We start from the raw sequence: 16,354 nt of genomic DNA, 5'->3' as shown, positions 1-16,354 counted from the left end.
CTCAATATCTAAGTGATCATAATGAACAAGAAAAAAAGAGAAGAAATTAAAGCTACAAAAAATTTATTTATTATGTGTGATAAACAATTATAGCACTGAATATATATAATGTAATTCAGTATTTAGCACATGAAGTTGTTTAGTGTTGTATATCAATCAGTAGTACCTTGTTGCATTCTTGTTTCAATGACTTTCATCAGTCGACTATTTCTACTTCTTTCATTCTGCAATGCATTCTGTAAACTCTCTCACTTCCTCCTCTAACATGAATGGTCTTAATTCATCCTCAGTCTCATGAGCTATCATTTCTCTCTGGTTTTCTCCCTAACTCTGTCTACTCTTTGTAGCTATAGAAAAGACTCAGTCTGAAAAGTCTATACTGGTTATAGGAATCAGTCTGAAGTATGTATATGCAATATGGGCAGTCCCAGTCTACATTGACCCAGTTATATGTAAAATACATTTACTAACTAGATAGTAATCTCACTTGATTGTATTCGACCACATCTGCACATGACTAGTTTAAATTTAACTCTAAACAAAGATATCAATATGACATTACATAATGAAATACAGTAACGTTACCTTTGTTGTTAGTTTAAGTCTCTCAATTTCACTGTGTAGTTGTTTGAGAGTGTCACTATGTGAGTTCTATGATCATGAAACAAGAACAGAGTAAAAATCAATTTTTATTTACAATGACATATAATTATGGCAGTGGTCTAGAGTGCTGGTAATAGAATGTCATACTTTAATGTGAAATTAATATTATACTCCAGACCCTAAACCTTAAACATTGGAACCTAAATGTATTAATTTCACATTAAAGTATGACGTTCTATTACCAGCCTCTTAGACACAGTATGTAACTATTACTACTGTATAGGACCTATACTATAGCCAGTAATAATATATTATATATACACAATTCACTCATTAATGGCTACAGTTGGTTACATGTAATGATAACATGTACATTTTATATACAAATACATGTGTATGTCATATATGTACTTGTAAGTGGCATTCCATACCAAAGACAGGTCATGAACATGTATTCTACTTACTAAGGAAGTTCAAACTTCTCTCTAAATGGGAGACACGTTCTTGCACCCTCTTCCCTTCATGGTAATCCCTCCTGCAAAACTGATAGTTCTCTCTAGTGACGAGATGATTTTAATCTATATCTGGTAACCGTGAGGGGAAGGAATCAGTTTCCCCTGTCGTCCCATTAATCCAGGACGGACTCCACAAAGGCAGCTGGTGTCGAAGTGGGTTCTTTATAGAGGAGGTTGACATTTTGTTAGCAGCCATTAGAAGCTTCTTGGTCAGTAGGTTAAGTAATAATAATAACAGAATCAAGGGAGCAGGACACTATGTACATATTATATTCCCTGTTCACTCGAGCTATTTACTTTAGCGGTTTTCTTGTAGAGACTAGGACTGGGCAATTTTGTATAGCAACCGCATTACAACTAAGTGGTGGTCGTTAATTAGAATGAAGTTGATGGCTACAACAGAAAGTTAAGATTCAATCTAGATGTCGCACCGACCCAGAAATATGGCTACAAGATTCAAACTAAGGCCTACACCAGTAGTCATTAGAAAGTAACACCATCCTTTCCTGATGATGATGATGAACCTCCATTGGTACTCAATCTTGATGCAAGAAATGGAGCTAGCTTCAAGACTAGCTCGAAGAACATTGAAAAGGCAATTCTTTATTCTAATAATTCAGTTTCTCAAACTCCACTGACAATCCATAATCCATTGCCACCTGTTGCTATGACAAACCACCAATCATCACCAACAACCACATCGGAGGTGTCTTGTAAAAGGTCTAGTAAACCACAAGTTTCATTCAAAGAAAAAAAATTATAAAATCATGCCCAATCTAAATCAAAGAGAAGTTCCTCCATTTATGTTCCAAAGGACAAGAGGATAGTGGTATAGCCAACTGACGAGGGTAGAGATACAGATCGTGAAGAAATAGAGAAGACAATGAGTGAAATAAGGAACTTGAGAAAGGAACTCACTCATTCAGATGTATAAAATTACGACAGTTCTCTCATCAGAAAACCGCTTCCTCCTCATTGTAAGTCATTAACAAGACCAATAATAGAATAAATGATGAAGGTCGTAAATATTGTGATCAAAGCTAAAAGTAAAACAGTTAAGTAGTTCTAGTTAGAATTAATTTATTACAATAAGAAATCATTAAATGTATTATATCAACTGATCATGTTACAGGTTAGTGTTGTATTAATGTAAAAGAATGATGTTTTAATTCTAGTTAATGTGATATCAGACTGGTTCGAGTTAATTAAATAATTAAATCATTAATTTAGTAACAGTTGTTATTATAATAATATACATATAATTATAGTTAATTTACATGTATTTCATTTATTATTATTATGATAATATTGTTAACTTCCCTAATGTGTCATACCACAAACTTCATGTATATAATATCTATATACATGTTGTAATAAATACTGTTATTATTGTTAATTACAACAAAATACCTAGTCTACTATTATTAGTCATAATTAATTCACAAGTGGAAGTGGTACTATTAATACTACTATAAATAATTAATTACTTTATATTATTATAATATATATTGTTATCTATACACAGTGATTCCTGGTAATATTAGAACTCATGGAAGATTAGAATGGGATAGAGAAGAGGAGAGAGAATTGAAAGAGAAGCTCGTCGTGCTGAAGAACAAGCTACCAGAAATGCTAGATTACTATATCAACTACAACAAAAGGTAAAATAATAGAACACTCACTATAGACAAATATTACTCTGTTATATTGATATATTATGTGTTTGCTGTAGGTGAGAGGGCTCAGAGAGAAATATCTAAATTTACAGGATCCAGCCAAGATAAGAAAGTGTGTTTTACGAAAAGGTGTTTACTAGTTCTTACTACGTCTTTTTCTCTCTTCATCCTTTCTTCCTCCCTCCCTCCTTTTTACCTCTTTCTCTCCTTCCCTAGTCACAAGCTATGAAGCAACTAGCAGCTGCACACAGAGTGCACTACGTACATTACACACATTAGTAAATACAGCCACAACACAAGGCTATAGCACTAATCCTAAGTTACCAGCGAGCTAGGTCTCTTGTGGAACAACTCTCTCATATCTGTACACAAGCTCAAATATCATCACCAGTCACCCCGACAATATAGAGAGTCAACAACTACAACATTTATTGACAGAGTTTAAGGACTATCTTCAAAACAAAGACCAATCTCTTACTGTCCTAATACAATAGTTACATATCAATCTCACTTAGAAAAACACCTGTTACAGAAACTGTCACTACTAAAGGAAGAAACAGCTGCGTAAAAGTCGACCCCAAAGGTGTTTTATTAAAACCAAAGTCTCGTTCTAGGAGACCTCTAAAAAAACTCCATTATCCATTAGTGAAGATGGTCTACCTCATTTTGCTAAGCAAAACTTTTTCATCAACTCTAAAACAGAGTCTAAAAAATTACAACCTGCTAAAAAACCTCGAATCCCCTCCTCTATACCAAACTCACCTCCTCCTTCCATTCTCTTCTCTTCCTACTTCACTTTCTCCATCACTATGCCCAAGTCAACTAACCAAGCAGAAGATAAAGTTACTGATAAAAATGTTCCACAAGAAACCAATGATACCAGTTTGTGGCCCTGGGGAGAAAGAAGAACAGACAAGAAGAGACAAAGAAGTTGCCAGGTGTGAACTAAGAATAAACCTGTATTACACTAGTTGGCTGAAGTCCCTAGCTAATAATGCATATTTTGTGATAGTCTACACCTACATTCCACTGTATCAAGTGGTAAAAATATATAACTAGTGTTTGAAAGGTACTAGGGTTAAATTTCAGTGGACTAGACTTTGTACTTACCAGTCCTCTTAGATGTATAAAACGTGTTGCATATTATCCTAGTACCAGGTTTGGGGGTCAATTACATGAGAATGATTATGATTACACAGTGATTAATGGCAAGGTGATTACAATTATGATTATAAGGAAAAAAGCATGATTTCAATCACGATTACGATCATGATTACAATTACAGAGCCATGATTATGGTTATGATTATGTTTACATTCAGCTCAAAATATAAAGGTGTAATCAATCTAATTACATGTTCTTTTATGCCTCATTTCATAAATATACATCAACAGGTGCTAACACAGACAACATGTACTTGTTTCATGTACTACTTGCAAAGGTTACTGTAATCACTTGTGATTATAGCAATTACTTTGTCTGACTACAATTATGATTACTGATTACACTGTTTCTGGAAAGTTGATTACAATTGTGATTACATCAAAAAATGTAATTGATTGTAATCAATTACGATTGTAATCGGCTCCAACCCTGGCTAGTACTTCACTGAAATATGCTTACAATTATTGTCATCATTTCCCTTTAGACAAGCATGGTTGGATACAAAAATGACAGAACAAGGACACCATCTTGATAGGGTACAACAGACTACTCAGAGAGAGTTAGAAAAGCTTCAAAATCAAGTCAAAAGATTAAAAAAAAGAAACTAAATCATACGAGAAAGAGATTAAGAGTAAGAGAAACCATAAACAAGTTAACAATTTCTACAACAACACAACAGAGACTTACTACTTTAGCTGCAGAGAATGTAAGTGTCTCTGACTTCATTAGTGCTTATTAGATGTTGTTATATTATAGGTTGTGAGGGAAAAGTGATGACATAGCAGATTTAATACTGGATGAGTTAATTGATGACACATTATATGAATTGGGAAGGTATAATTATGATATTTAGTGACTAATGTTAGTAAGTATATTTGGGAGATGGGATGATGAAGAGTTAGTGGAAGAAGAAGCCCAAAGCTAAACTACGACAACCTAAGTGGAGAGCATGTTGCTACGATTAGAAGAAATGGAAGTAAGTACATTTACCAGACTATGTTGAAGTGATGAGCTCTTTGAAATTTCTCCTATTCTCCTTTACCTTCTTCCTCTCTCTCCCTTCCTCCAGAAAGAGAAATCACAAATCCAAAGCAGATGGCACCTCTATCTCATACACTGATCCCCTCAATCCACATACAACTACTACTACCTCAAGACCCTCAGCCTCTACTGATCAAACACTTTCTGTCACTGTCTATTTCCCAGCACCATTATTAATACCATTACCTCCTGATACAATATCTGGTATACATAAATATCAAGAGAGATACAACCACTACTTAAAACTCACTGGTGCTAATACTGATGGTGGCTTTGATCCTTGGCTGTTAGTAGAGAGGTAAGCAGACAACCATATATGGTATTATCAGTTTCTATCTTTTGTTATTTGTGTAGTATTTGCAACGAGTTATTTAATGAGTTAGTAGACGATAGCGTCAGTGAAATTGAAGGTGTACTGGACAGTTATGTTGATAAAACTCTTTGATAATGAGTTCATAAACCTTAATTATTAATATTATTATTATTTATTGAATATATATTAAAATTAAGTGCCTTATTTATGAACTTTTTATTTCAAATTTTACTGCAAAAAACTACTAACACAAAATTTAAATAGATCATCAGATGAATTATATTGCACTAATACATTACCAAATTATACACAGGGTGTTAACAATAATTAAAAAAAAAACATTAATTAGGTGAGTATGATATTAAAGTACATCTTTACTATTATATTTTGTATAATTGTTGTAAATAGTATACTACAGGATCCAATCATTCATTTATAACTCATCTTCGTCTGATTCTAATAGTAATTTTCTCTCTCGGAGGGCATGGCTTTGGGAACACCTAGTTCAGGTATAGCTATTCCAACAACTTTTTGTCTTCCATTGAAGAAGTGACTGACAGGTTTGTATTTGCCCAATTTTTGTTTTTTTCTTTGGGTGTCTTTTCAACAATAGATAGATACCAAAATACAACAGACAAGGATTGAAGTTAGAATATTAAACCAAGAAATAAAGGATGTTGTTGAATAAAGATAACCACTGTTATGTGATGAGTACAGTCACCCATCTTCATTAGAACAATTATTAGAAGCTGATGGTTCAGTATTATCTGTCGTTGTTGGTTCATATCCCTCTCCAAAACCAGGTGGCTCAATTGTCGCAACAAACATTTGGAGGGATTTTTGTGTTAGATTCTACTCCATTATGATAAATTGATCATTCCCCAAATCTGGTGGCTCAATTGTGACCATAGCAGACAATGGACACAGTTACACTATCGTTTATAGTACTCACAACTTTAGCAGCTTGTACTAAACCTGAGAGAGAGAGAGAGAGAGTAAATGTAATAGTTAATTACATATAATTGTTTCTTTAATATTATACTCACCATGGTCATACTCTCCATCTTGGATCACACAAACTCTCAGATGTTTGAAGTGCATGTGTCTTGATCCAGTCCTGGATTGAATCTTTGTCTGCCCATAAGAGAGAATAGACACAACCCCAGTCACCCAATGCTAATGGCTACAGAATAGTAACAATCACATGATCCAGTCTGTATAGGTTATCTAATATCATTTGTACCTTATCTATAGAGAGCTCAGGGTATGCTGTAATAATGTGCTTTCTCAAACAGTTCTTTGCAATATCTTTTAAAGTCATAATTTGCTCCAGAGGAGCACATGGATGATAGAGGAACACCACAGCACCATACTATGAGTACGTAATATTGATTACTAATATCAATATTTCTTACCTTTAATGCATGTACCCATCTTTGTGGGGGAAGGTATTATATTCACCATATTGGGTGCTAGTGGACGATAATCACCACTATATATGAAATAGATCTCTTATAATTCCATTGATTTTCAATATGATTATACTTGAAGGAGGTGTGGATAAGTAGTGAATAGTGTGACTCATACATTTGGACTCTCCTTGTAATGGTCTAGTCTATTTTTAGAACAGTGGGTTTCTCCAGCTGGCTCAAGGTACTATAATAATTGAATTATGTAATTGTAGTCTTTTAAATATAGCTAAGGCTTTAATAACTTATATCATTTACTCTTTAATATTTACCTCAGAAATAACAATTCGATTGACATGACAATCGTCTTCATCTCCTTTAAAGTCTTCATGAATCTTGTACTAAAATGATGAAGATATTACAAGTTATTCAATATTTCCTTGCTTCTATCATACTTTTCCATTATCACAGATTTGTCACTGATTCCTTGTCATCATCTTTACTTGTTACATACCTCCAAGAAGAATACAAAAAAGAAACAAACTGCCACAGTCTCTTCATGTTGACAAAAAAATGACTAAGTAGCCACACCCAAACAAATAAATTATAATCATTATGGGCGTGGTTAGCGCGTCACAGTGACTATTCGCACGTGATCTGCGAAGACTATATAAACGGAGATTTCATCCAATGAGGGGTCCGGCACTGTGTGCGGCGTAAGTGGAGGAAGGGGAGCTTATTTACTAACAATGGGACTGCGAAAACTGTCGTCTACTCTTCCTAGGAAGTGCTATAACACTTACCTAGGGACAGTAACTAGAATAAAATTTAACGCACAACACAGACAAGATGAATTATCAATAAAATTCAGTCTATGCGTATTGTTTATGACCACTAGTGTTGCGTTTACGTACCATTGTGGCGGCAGTCTAGCTTTCTGGAGACTACAGCAGTCTGTATCCCTATCACCACCAGTGGAAACAACCCGGTGAGTGCATTGCATTGCATTATTGCCGTCATCTATACACAAATTGATATTTTTTTATTATTATTATCATTTCCCACGCAATATAATCACGTGATATTGTGGTCTCAGATACATTCATGACCTTGACCCTTATTGTCTTAGTTAATAATATTCATAGTATTTACTGTTATATTAGCTAATAAGGTTTATAAATGTTTATTATCAAACCTTTTTTTTTTACCCAAAACAGACTCAATAACAGCAATGACACTTGTCCAGTAGTGTTGCTTCCCAAACACTCCAGCTGTCGAAAGGTGTCAACTAATACTCATTCAATTTACTTAAAGGATAAGGTAGGCACTTATAATTAACAATCATTTATCACTTGTTGTCATTGTTATACTACAGAGTGAGAAAACAACATCACCAGTTACTACAAGTACCACATTGAAAAGACCATCAAGTAAGTAGTGACTGCTGTATCCTCATCTTAAGAATAGAGGAACTTTTTGAAGTGTTTACATAATGGGTTAATTATTTTGGTAGCATAAATATAATTTAAGAAAGAGCAAGTCTGAAGTCCCTTACAAAATTACTTCCTAGTTAATGTACATAAAAAGAGTATGTATGTATGTGTGTGTGTCAACAAGTTACAAACCATTATGCTAGAGGTATTATATTATCATTTATCTGTGCATAAGCACAATAATTGAAGTATATAATATTAATAATGTTATATTGTTTAATTTTAATAATAACTCTCTACTTTCTTTGCTAATTTTTCTTTAGAATATCATCAATTCTTATTAGACAATCAAGTACAGTGGGTGTCTACTACACTAAAAGTATGATAAGAATTAATTCTTAGAGTAACAAGTGTGCATGACACATTCCACTTTATTGGATTCTTTACTACACCTAGAAATCACCTGATCCTTCATTGTGCATATTAAAGAAGGCATTCTTCCTGTCTATTACAGCTGGTCTGTTTCTTATAATACTACACATCAGAAGAACATTTACAGAACAAATATGTCTAGCATCTCCACAAGCTGTCACGTGGCAGCTGTTGTTATTCCGATTCCTCCCCCTGAGAAGTCTTTCAAAATTTATGGGCCGAGCTAGTGACCTTTATCTTCCCCTTCCTTTACGATATATTGTATTTTCAATATTTATATGGCTTTTTAAAGTAAAATGTATGAAGCTAAGGAAACAAAAATGAGGTGTTACACCTCATTAAGAAACCTTTTTAAACGTCAATAAATCCTGATGTCAGACCAATAGATCCTGTACATGAAATGGTAGGTCGTAAAGGTTGGTAACCATGACAACATATTACATGCCATACAGGTTTCTCCAGTTGATGGTACTGTTATGTACGTGGGAACTGTCAGGAACAACCAAGTGGAACAAGTCAAAGGAGTTCAATATTCTCTACAGACTTTTCTTGGTAGAGGAGTGTTGCCCAAATATGGTCGATCAAATGATAACAGTGTTACATACAGCTGTGTTGTACTTGTCACCAGGTGACTATCATCATTTCCATTCACCTACTAATTGGTCTGTTCATATGTATCGCTACTTTCCTGGTGAGTCTCTCTCTCTCTCTCTCTCTCTCTCTCCATTACTCTATTCTTTCTTATTAGGTGAGCTATTTACAGTGTCTCCTTGGGCAGTTCGAAACTATGCCTGGTCTGTTTGCTCTCAATGAGAGGGTCTTGTTATCTGGTCAATGGCAACATGGTTACTTTTCTCTCACTGCAGTAGGAGCACTAAATGTAGGCTCTATATATTTGGACTCTTATCAGGTAATATACCCAATGAATGAATGAATGGTATGTCAACTATAATGTGCACAGTGTAGTATATATTACCATTGTGTTTATATTCCATATTTAGATGTAACTATTTTCACACTATCTATAGGAACTTCAAACTAATGTTACAAATCACTACAAATATAATACTTATACTGACAAACGTCTCGGTAAAGTAGGAGAGAAACTCGTTAAAGGTCAACATGTGGGCGGGTTCAATTTTGGATCAACTGTTGTGCTATTGTTTGAGGTACCTTCTAGTTTTAAATTCAGAGTACAGTCTGGTGAGAGAATGAAATATGGAGAACCTTTAGGAACTATAGATAATATTTAATGATATTTCAAATTATTGATACTACATGTATCATTTTCATTAATTTTGTAACAAATTTAAAACAAACTCAAAATCTAACATGATCATATCTGTGGTTCAATTAGATACAAATTCTCACTGTATAGCTAGAGACTACAAATAAATCCCTTATAAAGTATTTTGATATTAGATATCAATGATATGTCTAACTTCACCCTTACAGTTTGTAGTATAGAAGTAAACAAAGGGTTAATTTTAACGACTGCCCACCTTATTTTTGTTCTTGGGGCGAGGCTGCTCTTCTGGTAAGTTCTCTTGAATTCTCTAACATTTATTCATTTAAAGCTTTTAACAGATTTAAAATTGCAATCTAAGCTGCTATCTCAAAATAACAAAAGTTTAATAAGACTAATTAAGAGAGATCTGTTATCGTGGTCAGTGCTTTTCTGTATATTAATCATAAATAGCCAAGGTAATCTATTTGTTGTTCTACATCTCTGTTACTATCAGTTATATGGCAATGTTAGGGTCGTATAGATTTAGTAAAAACAGATATTGAATCCTTTTATCAATCTACTATTGATTAAATACTTTAATATTTACTCCAACATAGCAAATGTTAATGTTCCGTCTTAAATACCTAAATATCTACTGCAACAGTTAGCGCTCTTATCACCACTTTATTCTTGACTAAGCTACCTCAATATCTACTGCAACACAGCGCTCTTTTCACCACTCTACTCTTGACTAGGCTACCTCAATATCTACTGCGACACAACAACTACTAGCGCTCTTTTCACCACTTTATTCTTGACTAGACAACCTCAATATCTACTGCAACACAGCAACTACTAGTGCTCTTTTCACCACTTTATTCTTGACTAGACACCCTCAATATCTACTGCGACACAGCAACTACTAGTGCTCTTATCACCACTCTACTCTTGACTAGGCTACCTCAATATCTACTGCGTCAGCAACTGTTAGTGTTCTTATTACCACTGTCTACTACTCTTGACTTGTTTATTATACAGTTGTTAGTATTTGTTACAGTTCATGATTCACAATGTCTGATAATATCAGTCCACCTGCTCTTCATCTACTGTGTGATGAGCTGAGACAAGTAGTAGAATGGGATCAAGTAGCTGTAAATCTCAAAGTATCCTATGTCGATATTAAAAGTATTGAAATACAATATTCCGAATTAGCACAGCGCAAAATTCATTCTTTACAAAAATGGCTAGATCAAACCAACACTGTACATTCATGGCATACTATAGCTGATGCAGTAGAAAAAGTCAATCCTGCAGTTGCTGAGAACATTAGAACAAAGTATGCTACTATTATAGATCAAGTACCATCCACTTTACAAAATACAGAATCTAGTAGTGTAAATGTTTACCAAAATGATCACATTACTGAAGAACAACAACAAATTAAGTGTGAGACAGTGGATCTTGATAAAGACATTGTTGATAAAATCAATGACCTAGAAGATCAATTTGCCATGTTAGTTACAAACACAAAGATGTCTTTTGAAAAAAGACCAGAAATTCTTTCAGCATTAATTGAATACTTAAAGTCACGAAGGATAAATGAACAATCGGCAGATGAAGTCCTAAGTAAGTCCTGCAGCTACTGCTATGACAAAGTGTTTGATATGCTACGCAAACATTGGCATTACCTCAAATATCAACTTCTTCAGAAAATAATTTGGAACTTTCTTCATGACACGGATTTGCCTGATCAATTCCAGAAATATCAAAATGATATAACTGCATTTAAAAAGTCAACAAAAATGAAAGATCTTGCTGATTTCATAAAGTCAAAGCAGATTACTGCAGGTGAGGTACCAGTAGCATTGAAGGTGAAGAAGCATGGTTAGATGTTACATTAGAACATTTTGAATTCCTTGTGAAGCTTCTCTTCAAAGAATACGATGAGTCACTTCAAAACATTGTTGTCAGAAAAGGCAGTGTAAATGTTACCTGGAGTGTTTCTAAAGAGATAGCTCTCCTCATAACAAGGTCTAAATTTGACATTGAAGTATTAAAAACAATTGGAGTCATCTCACTAACAGTAGGTACTGATGTAGTCTTTAAAAATGAAGACTCACAAGATGATATGACATTTGACTCAGGTCTGTTGAGAGCTGTTCAATCTGATGGTCCTCTTTCTGCTATATCTCTACTTCTTGAAGTAGGTGGTAATCCTAACCTACTAACACAGTCAGGAGAAACAGTAATATCTACTGTATCTAAAATGAAAAGTATTGATGGTACTACAGCATTGTACATAGCTAGTGAATATGGTTACTCTTTTGTTGTCTCCTCATTACTTAGCAATGGAGTAGATCCTAACTTAGCTAGTAATAAAGGTACAACACCTCTTATAATAGCCAGTAAAAATGGTCATGGTGATATCATTGAATTATTATTAGAGAAGAATGTTCCAATAAATACCCAAGCCAAAATGGACTAACAGCTATTTTTGGGCTAGCCGTAATGGTCACTCTTCTGTCGTTTCTATCTTACTTAACAATGGAGCAGATCCTAACTTAGCTAGTAATAAAGGTACAACACCTCTTATGGTAGCCAGTCAAAATGGTCATGATGATATGTGTGAATTATTATTAGGGAAGAATGTTCCAATAAATACCCAAGATGAAAATGGAGTAACAGCTATTTTTTGGGCTAGCCATAATGGTCATTCTTCTGTCGTTTCTATTTACTTAACAATGGAGTAGATCCTAACTTAGCTAGTAATGAAGGTGTAACACCTCTTATGGTAGCCAGTAAAAATGGTCATGATGATATTGTTGAATTATTATTAGGGAAGAATGTTCCAATAAATACCCAAGATGAAAATGGAGTAACAGCTATTTTTTGGGCTAGCCATAATGGTCATTCTTCTGTCGTTTCTATTTTACTTAACAATGGAGCAGATCCTAACTTAGCTAGTAATGAAGGTACAACACCTTTTATGGTAGCCAGTAAAAATGGTCATGGTGATATTGTCGAATTATTATTAGAGAAGAATGTTCCAATAAATACCCAAGACAAAATGGAGTAACAGCCGTTTATATTGCTAGCTGTAATGGTCACTCTTCTGTCATTTCTATCTTACTTTGCAATGGAGCAGATCCTAACTTAGCTAGTAATGAAGGTGCAACACCTCTTATGTTAGCCAGTCAAAATGGTCATGGTAATATCGTCGAATTATTATTAGAGAAGAATGTTCCAATAAATACCCAAGACAAAAATGGAGTAACAGCCGTTTATATTGCTAGCCGTAATGGTCACTCTTCTGTCGTTTCTATCTTACTTTGCAATGGAGCAGATCCTAACTTAGCTAGTAATGAAGGTGCAACACCTCTTATGTTAGCCAGTCAAAATGGTCATGGTAATATCGTCGAATTATTATTAGAGAAGAATGTTCCAATAAATACCCAAGACAAAAATGGAGTAACAGCCGTTTATATTGCTAGCCGTAATGGTCACTCTTCTGTCGTTTCTATCTTACTTTGCAATGGAGCAGATCCTAACTTAGCTAGTAATGAAGGTGCAACACCTCTTATGTTAGCCAGTCAAAATGGTCATGGTGATATTGTTAAATTATTATTAGAGAAGAATGTTCCAATAAATACCCAAGCCAAAAGTGGAGTAACAGCTATTTTTTTGGCTAGCCACAACGGTCACTCTTCTGTTGTTTCTATCTTACTTTACAATGGAGCAAATCCTAACTTTTCTAGTAATGAAGGTGCAACACCTCTTATGGTAGCCAGTAAAAATGGTCATGGTGATATTGTCGAATTGTTATTAGAGAAGAATGTTCCAATAAATACCCAAGACAAAAAATGGACTAACAGCCGTTTATATTGCTAGCTGTAATGGTCACTCTTCTGTCGTTTCTATCTTACTTTGCAATGGAGCAGATCCTAACTTAGCTAGTAATGAAGGTGCAACACCTCTTATGTTAGCCAGTCAAAATGGTCATGGTAATATCGTCGAATTATTATTAGAGAAGAATGTTCCAATAAATACCCAAGACAAAAATGGAGTAACAGCCGTTTATATTGCTAGCCGTAATGGTCACTCTTCTGTCGTTTCTATCTTACTTCAGAATGGAGCAGATCCTAACTTAGCTAGTAATGAAGGTACAACACCTCTTATGTTAGCCAGTCAAAATGGTCATGGTGATATCGTTGAATTATTGCTAGAGAAGAATGTTCCAATGAATACCCAAGCCAAAACTGGAGAAACAGCTATTTTTTTGGCTAGCCAGAATGGTCACTCTTCTGTTGTTTCTATCTTACTTTACAATGGAGCAAATCCTAACTTTGCTAGTAATGAAGGTGCAACACCTCTTATGGTAGCCAGTCAAAATGGTCATGGTGATATCGTTGAATTATTGCTAGAGAAGAATGTTCCAATGAATACCCAAGCCAAAACTGGAGAAACAGCTATTTTTTTTGGCTAGCCAGAATGGTCACTCTTCTGTTGTTTCTATCTTACTTTACAATGGAGCAAATCCTAACTTTGCTAGTAATGAAGGTGCAACACCTCTTATGGTAGCCAGTCAAAATGGTCATGGTGATATCGTTGAATTATTGCTAGAGAAGAATGTTCCAATGAATACCCAAGCCAAAACTGGAGAAACAGCTATTTTTTTGGCTAGCCAGAATGGTCACTCTTCTGTTGTTTCTATCTTACTTTACAATGGAGCAAATCCTAACTTTGCTAGTAATGAAGGTGCAACACCTCTTATGGTAGCCAGTAAAAATGGTCATGGTGATATTGTCGAATTATTATTAGAGAAGAATGTTCCAATAAATACCCAAGACAAAAATGGAGTAACAGCCGTTTATATTGCTAGCTGTAATGGTCACTCTTCTGTCGTTTCTATCTTACTTTGCAATGGAGCAGATCCTAACTTAGCTAGTAATGAAGGTACAACACCTCTTATGTTAGCCAGTCAAAATGGTCATGGTGATATCGTCGAATTATTATTAGAGAAGAACGTTCCAATAAATACCCAAGACAAAAATGGAGTAACAGCCGTTTATATTGCTAGCCATAATGGTCACTCTTCTGTCGTTTCTATCTTACTTTGCAATGGAGCAGATCCTAACTTAGCTAGTAATGAAGGTACAACACCTCTTATGTTAGCCAGTCAAAATGGTCATGGTGATATCGTTGAATTATTATTAGAGAAGAATGTTCCAATAAATACCCAAGACAAAAATGGAGTAACAACCATTAACTTTGCTAGCCAGAATGGTCACTCTTCTGTCGTTTCTATCTTACTTCACAATGGAGCAGATCCTAACTTAGCTAGTAATGAAGGTGCAACACCTCTTATGTTAGCCAGTCAAAATGGTCATGGTGATATTGTTAAATTATTATTAGAGAAGAATGTTCCAATAAATACCCAAGCCAAAGGTGGAGTAACAGCTATTGCTTTGGCTAGCTATAACGGTCACTATTCTGTCGTTTCTATCTTACTTCACAATGTAGCAGATCCTAACTTAGCTAGAAATGATGGTGCGACACCTCTTATTGTAGCCAGTCAAAATGGTCATGATGATATCGTTGAATTATTATTAGAGAAGGATGTTCCAATAAATACCCAAGACAAAAGTGGAACAACAGCTATTTATATGGCTAGCCAGAATGGTCACTATTCTGTCATTTCTACCTTGCTTTGCAACGGAGCAGATCCTAACCTAGCCAGGACCAATGGTTGGACACCTCTTTTAATAGCTTCTGCCGCAGGACATAATGAAGTTGTGAGAGAGTTATTGAAGACCAAAGTTAATATCAATCATCAAACTCCTACTGGTACTACAGCATTACATCTTTCTAGTCAATATGGATATGAGAATATTGTTAGACAGCTATTAGAGAGTGGTGCTAATCCACTTATAAAAGACACGTTTGGCACGACACCTCAAGATATTGCTCATCAAGAAGGTCATCGTAACATTGTGTCACTCCTTCGAGAAGCTAACGAAGATCAAGAGTCATTAGTAGGTTCTGTAGAGTCAGGTTATACAACTGGCGGACTATCAAGTGATCAGTCATCAGTAGCAGACTCTGATATTGCACAACTCTCTGATTTAGAAGAAGATGATTTTGATATAAAGACAAATACTTGTATACAACAGGTAAGATTTGACTAAGTAATAATAAGAGTATCTATTATAATGACAAATAGAACACTATAAGTTACTACTACTATTGTTATTATTATTATTGTTGTTAGTTAGTTATTAATGTTTCCTTTATTAAGCATTTAGCAAAGCAATATATATCATCATTATGAAAATAATTAACCCCATAATTACTATATGTATTTTTTCTTTTTCAGTGACAAATTCATCTGTGATAAAAGTTGTGGGATACACAGAGTCTAAACATTAACTTTAATATTATATTGATTTGTACATATTTGTAAAAATAATATATGATATAATATACAATATTATAGATTTTATACATTGTTAATAATTATATTATAATACTTTCTATTATAAA

The 16,354-nt window shown here is 34.5% G+C and overlaps 2 protein-coding genes across 2 annotated transcripts; both read left to right on the top strand.

The window, feature by feature from the left end:
* Positions 1–11,616: 11,616 nt before the first annotated feature.
* Positions 11,617–13,702, top strand: LOC121392805 (ankyrin repeat domain-containing protein 29-like). Its single transcript, XM_041523880.1, has 3 exons — positions 11,617–11,698; positions 12,565–12,720; positions 13,047–13,702. Exons 1-3 carry the CDS (start codon positions 11,617–11,619, stop codon positions 13,700–13,702), a joined length of 894 nt encoding a protein of 297 aa, XP_041379814.1.
* Positions 13,703–14,385: 683 nt separating this feature from the next.
* Positions 14,386–15,984, top strand: LOC121392804 (ankyrin repeat domain-containing protein 29-like; the record flags this gene model as incomplete). The annotated part of the gene is made up of 1 exon (XM_041523879.1): positions 14,386–15,984. A coding segment is annotated over exon 1 (1,599 nt), but the record flags the coding sequence as incomplete, so codon positions are not given.
* Between the last annotated feature and the right edge of the window lie 370 nt (positions 15,985–16,354).

The sequence above is a fragment of the Gigantopelta aegis genome, unplaced genomic scaffold (assembly GCF_016097555.1).
Source record: "Gigantopelta aegis isolate Gae_Host unplaced genomic scaffold, Gae_host_genome ctg4560_pilon_pilon, whole genome shotgun sequence".
NCBI lineage: Eukaryota > Metazoa > Mollusca > Gastropoda > Neomphalida > Peltospiridae > Gigantopelta > Gigantopelta aegis.
This window is presented reverse-complemented; position numbering and strand designations above follow the sequence as displayed.